At 39.4% G+C, this 6,091-nt stretch overlaps 1 protein-coding gene across 1 annotated transcript; it reads right to left on the bottom strand.

Annotated features, from left to right (window-relative positions):
* Positions 1-2,519: 2,519 nt before the first annotated feature.
* Positions 2,520-4,608, bottom strand: cd93 (CD93 molecule). Its single transcript, XM_020623440.1, has one exon. It carries the CDS (start codon positions 4,520-4,522, stop codon positions 2,801-2,803), a length of 1,722 nt encoding a protein of 573 aa, XP_020479096.1. The 5' UTR covers positions 4,523-4,608; the 3' UTR covers positions 2,520-2,800.
* Positions 4,609-6,091: the final 1,483 nt, after the last annotated feature.

Below are 6,091 nucleotides of genomic sequence, written 5' to 3'. Positions count from 1 at the left end.
TCCATTTTAGAGGAAAATACTGTACTTTGCTCAACTGGTACACATTGATTTGATTGTTGTTCCTAACCTTTGCATTACAGTTTAACATTTTACTTATGAAACATATGCTGAGTTTATAAACTTCAAAAAATGTGGAGAGTTTACACTATATTGCTTATATTTATTATCTTTTACCTATTTTAAATTCAGATTCACCTCTGTTTGAGATGAAATAGCATATTTATATAGAAGAATGGATGAGCCATACTTCCTTCATTGATAGAACTTATTATAAATAATCAAATTAAAATATATCTATCAAACACTGTAAGTCAGATACTTATTTAGTCCATCTTCAGTCGATCATACTTTTGGCTTTTAAAGGCTTATTACTCTAACATCCTTGCAGCCATCTCATAAATGTAACTGAGGACACATGTCTCACCAGCTAGAAATGCTAAGTGACCAGTGAAATCATTTTTTTTGGACTAAATATAACACTAAATATTGTCCAAAGGAGCAGGAGCAGTAGACTGTTGATTGGAACTTTGTTCTCTGTGCTTCTGACGCTTAACAACATGAAACCTGACCACAAATATAAACACAACCACAGCCACAGCAGAAGGACCCCTCAGAGAATTATTAGTTGCAGCTGGTTTTATAAAACCTTCGGCAACAGGAGTTGTGACGACAAAACTCTCACTGTCCTCTGCTTCGATGCATTTGACTTGATCTTTAAGTACAAATCCTTCTGGGCAGGAACAAACAAAACTTCCAAAAGTGTTTTTACAGTATTGATTGCATCCATTCATTGAACATTCATCAATGTCCTCACAGAATTTATCAATTATTAGAAAGCCAGCTGGACACTGGCACATACCACCAGTGTTTATGTCACACACCGCGGCGCATTTCTTTTGTCCACAGTGCAAAATGCACTGCCGGGGGTTTTTACTGTCTGGGATAAATCCTGGAAAACAAGAACATTGATACCGTCCTTTTACATTTATGCAGTAACGTTCACATGGGGCATCTGAACAACCTGTCGAGCTTTGGAAAAACTTTGGATCTGATGATTCTTGTGTCTGGCATGTGTTTTTGTGCTTTGTTCTGCACAGAAACCCATCTGTTTTGTCTGAGCATAGCCTCTTTGTCCACTTTTGATCATTTGAAAGTGACACACAGTGTGGAGAGCAAACTTTAACTCTGTCTATCCAGGGTCTGAAGGGTGGAATAAAGTCTGAGCTCCCAGAGGTCCACTCATAGACCCTGAGTGGAGCTGAAAGGTCGCTGCAGATGCCAGCTGGTAAATAAAGTCCAATCCAGAAGTTTCCAAGCAATTCTTGACTCAAAAGTATCAAGTATCAATGCTTTTATCTGTCTCAGGCTAAAATGTCATTAGTTCTCCATTCCTGTCATGGCATGCTTTCTCAGCAGTTTGAAAATCCAGTCTGCCTTGCTTAACAGTTATGCAGTCACTCCCAGTACAAACAAGCTTGCAAGTGCCAGACTGCAACATGCCAAACCCTGTCAATAACAAAATAACGAATATCAAAAAGTGATTTTCATTGTCAAGCAGGTCACGATGCTGTGCAGTAGATCATCTTATAATGTTGACTGGCTACAGTTTGGACAACTTAGAGTCTGTGCCGCCTACTCCGGAAGCAACACCCACTCAGGACAATGGCACTATTAAGGACAGGAAGGACATGAGACATTAGACTGCTCTTTTTCCAGGGGTCAGTGAAGGCAACAATCATCATAATACAAATGAAGGAACAAAAAAAATCTATATTTCAGAACAAACTATTTATTTTTATCTCATAGCATACAGCATGCACTGATTTAATCACAAATGTGTACATTTATCACTATATCACATTTACACCAACATAATCAGATGTGTCTGTGTACAACTACATTGTTGTGGCAGTAGTGGAAACTAAGTACATTTACTTAAGTGCTGTAATTAATTGAGGTACTTTATTTGAGTATTTTCATTTTATACTTTGCTACATTTCAGACTTTATTTAACAGCTATAGTTATTGTTTATGTTTTATATAAGATTTTTCCATTCAGAACATTCAATATGATGCATTGTTACAGATTAAACTGCTCAGCATTAATGAAGCAATTAAAATTAGTCTCTTACATGTTACGTCCATCACTGACAATCAGCCAATCACATCATAACATAGCACTGACAGGGTCCATTTTTGATACAAATACTACTTCCACAACCGCCCTGTCACAGAGAAAGATAAACATACAGTATCCTCTTCTGATTTCATCAGAATGATGCAATAAAGACGACATGTTACTGTTCCAGTAGGTGACTTGTTTCACTTCACTCCAGAGTAGGTCTACATATGTTTAGTGAACGGGAGTACATACATTAGTCTTATAGGAAAATAAACGGTCAACTATGACATGAAAATTTACCAAAAAAAAGCTGGTAATACAACATTAAAATGCCCTCATTTAACATTATATCCTGGTACACATTTCTTTCAGTTAAAAACATATGGATGCCAATAAATAGACCTCCTCACACCCACTTCCCAAGTCTTCGGCACCAATAACACCTGTACATATCTACACTTTCACAGCCACATTTTTACCTTTTTGTTTGTTTTTTCTACAACCAATATGTTTCTACTGTATATGTGTACTATGTCTTCTTTGTGAGCCACGTCAAAGAAATGTGATGGACAAAGTTTTTTTTTCTTGAAATTTTTCCTAACAGAGAGGTTGCAACATCATAAATTACATAAATAAACACACTAATTTATGAAAACAGTCTCATCCATCACTGTTAGGTCATAGGTCATCAGTCAAAATAGACTCGTATAGTTTCTCTAAACGTGGATCCAAACCAGAGGACACCCAACAGTAGCCGTCTGCAGTGGTGGTTTTCTTGGCTTCTTTTTTGGAGCGATTGCATCGGAAGATTGCAATAGTCAGAGTCACTGCGATTAGTACGAGCAGAGGAATGACTGAACCGAGGACACAGATAATCACCTTGGAACTAACAGACTTGGCAACCCTTGTGGTCATGGATGTGTTTTTCTGCTGATCACTGTGCGTAACATTCACCAAACCTGGACGTGGTGCATCAATGTGAGGGGACTGGTGCTGGAGCTCCACTGTGGTTCTGACTAGAGACTCTGTAACATTATCTTGTGTTTCCTCATCAGGTGAGTCATCTGATGAAGCAGCTGATGTTTCTGTCACATCCGGAGCGCAATTCAGTCCATCTGTCTTCAGGTAGAAGCCTTGTGGGCAGGTGCACAAGAAGCTGCCTACAGTATTGACGCATGTGAACTGACAGCGATTGCTGACACATTCATTTATATCTGTACACAAGTGGCCATCTTGAGATAAAGAGAAACCCTCATTGCAGCTACAGGAGTAGGATCCGACACTGTTCAAGCAGGCATGTTCACATCTTGATTGTGTGCATTCATCGACATCACTACATTTATCATCAACCATTTCGTAGCCATCTTTGCACACACATGTGTAACTGTTGTGCGTATTTATACACAAATGATCCTCACAGACATGCAACTGGCACTCATCAATTTCAGAGCAGCTGTGCTGGTTTTCATCCAGTTTGAACCCCTGTGAACATTTGCAGAAATATCCTGACTTCCCCATTACACACTCGTGCTCACAGGTGTCAGCACCACACAAGTTTTTCATCCTGCAAGAGAGTCCATCCTCATCCAGGTCATAGCCTTCTTTGCAAAGGCACTGAACCTGATCCGTGTCTTGATGGCACAGGTGTTCACATCCACCATTGCTGACGGTGCAATTTTGCTTTACTATTTTGCAAAATGGACCAGGGACATTCCAGTGAAACATGTCATCCACCCCCATGCACACAGAGTAGTGAGACTGTTGGTCACTACATAAAATATCAGCATATGTTCCGAGTGGAAATAATTTCATTTCACTTCTTTGCGGCTTTTCTGAGAAGGGTGCTGTGTAGGTTATTTTTCCAGGTCCCAGCAGAGCCAACGGTTTACACATTCCCTTAAAATAAAACTTACAGGCATAAAATTCAGGGACTTTGCAAGATCTAGCTGTCCATTTCACTTGGTTTTGAGCTGATGAATTGTAACGAACCCTTACACATCTCTCCTCTGTGCAGGTGCCGGTAGGTTCTTTTTCCCAGTTGGAGTAGTGGGAGTCTTCCTCTCCAGATACCCACTCAAACCCCCTGAGAGTCTTGTCAGACAACACACAGTTTCCTTTGTGTAGTTTTAATCCAATCCATAATTTAAGTGGCCTGTCCTGACGTTGTCTTTGGATCTGTGAGAGAACTGAGTGTAGCACATCCTCTTCTTCTCTGTCTCTGACTGTCATCAGATAGCCTCCATTGTGGACACAGTTCTTACGTGCCACATCAAAGCTCACTCTGTCCATATGTAGGGTGAAGCAGGCTTTAGAAGTGCACAGCGTCCCATGTTCAGCTCCAGTTAAGCCCTCAAAGCTATTGATGAACTGCAGTAGAAAAATCAAAAACATAATTGCCATAGAAATCAATGAATTAGTTCCTTCAGAAGGGTTCTGGGAGTTTTGGGGTAAAATGAGACCAATACGTTGTTGTCCATTCGTAGCCAAAAAAACAAGTGGTGTGAGTCAGTCATGCTCCTGTATCCTGTTTAGGACACAATCTAAAGACGGAAATCATGTTTAGCAGTGGCTATGGACTCTCTCTCTCTCCCCCACTGGCCAGTTCCGTTTTGAATCAGAAAACAATGGCAGGCTCTGCAATGTTTTGACTGGTTCTCCAGATGTCTCCGGCCTCAGCCTTAGGCACTTAAGCTGACTCCCTTAATTGTGGTGCCTTACAATGCATGAATGTGCAAGAGCCAGAGTCTCCTGAGACATTTTGACATTACAAATGGACACTGAGGATTTACACAGTGACTTTTGCATCCTGCTACATTTTCTTATTTATTGGAGCATTATTAATGATTTTGCCACTACCCATATGATCACAAGTTTTATTATTTACTTCTGTCAGTGAAGTGCCCAATTTCAAGCTGTCTTACAGTAGGAGATGAGTATGAGTGTATTTTATATAGAGTAGTATAACATGTGCCTTATAAGTCTAACAAGAATCATTGTTTTTGTATTCATAAAGAAAGTAAAAAAGAAGACGGTGTAAATGTTCACATCAATTGTTCAAAACAAGCCATATTACAATTTAGTCATTTAAGGTGCCATTATCTTTTAAGGTTAATTTTTTTTTTAAATATAGGCCTCATATTGACCTTCAATAAATACATTTAAGAACTAATAATAATACAATTTTTCTATACACTGATCAACCATAACATTATGACCACTGACTGTTGAAGTGAATAACAGTGATTATCCCATTACAGTGGCATCTGTCAGTGTGTGGGGTACATCAGGCAGCAAGTGAACATTCAGTTTCTCTAACTTGTCCTAACGACCAAAGTTTTCACTCCTTTTACGCATGTTTTAGAAACACTTGTGCTCTTTCAGACAGTGTAACTATAGAAGCAAACAGATTTGCGAGTGCCAACCACCTGCCACATCGACTCCAGTGTGCGCAGGCGGTCATAATGTTATGGATGATCAGTGTGTACATTTTGTAAGTCATTGCAAAGTTTGTGCTTCAGATTCAGTGTTTGATTTAAGGATAGATAATCAAACTGAACTGAAACAGTCACTTTGAGTGGGAGAAAGAACTGAATAACACTTTTGTTTCTTTACAGTGGATTTGCACACACTTATGTATCACCTGTGTGTGATTAAGTAGGCTGAGTGTGTTGTTTTGGGTGACAAGTGTCTAGGAGATTCATGCAAATCCAGACATTTCCTCTGTTTGTTTAAATGCAGGAAGTGCCACAACTACAATCACAGGATATAGAGTAAGCCACTCCTACACCCACTGAGCTAATACAGGCAGTTGAACAGAGCCTACTGGAAGAATCTCTGCAAACAGAGCCTTTCATTTCTGACAAGATACTGTTATCAGGTTAACACCTTGCCTGTCCTTAGTGCTAGTTTTTAGGAATTCCCAGAAAAAGGTTACAGTATATCATTTAAATCCTACTTGGTAGTCTATTT

This window comes from Monopterus albus, unplaced genomic scaffold (assembly GCF_001952655.1).
Source record: "Monopterus albus unplaced genomic scaffold, M_albus_1.0 scaffold300.1, whole genome shotgun sequence".
Lineage (NCBI taxonomy): Eukaryota > Metazoa > Chordata > Actinopteri > Synbranchiformes > Synbranchidae > Monopterus > Monopterus albus.
Note: the sequence above shows the minus strand (reverse complement) of the source record. Positions and strands in the feature narration are given on the sequence as shown.

What these genes read in the sequence shown, in the direction of transcription:
- cd93 (XM_020623440.1), bottom strand. Translation starts at nt 4,522, where the DNA reads ATGGCAATTATGTTTTTGATTTTTCTACTGCAGTTCATCAATAGCTTT.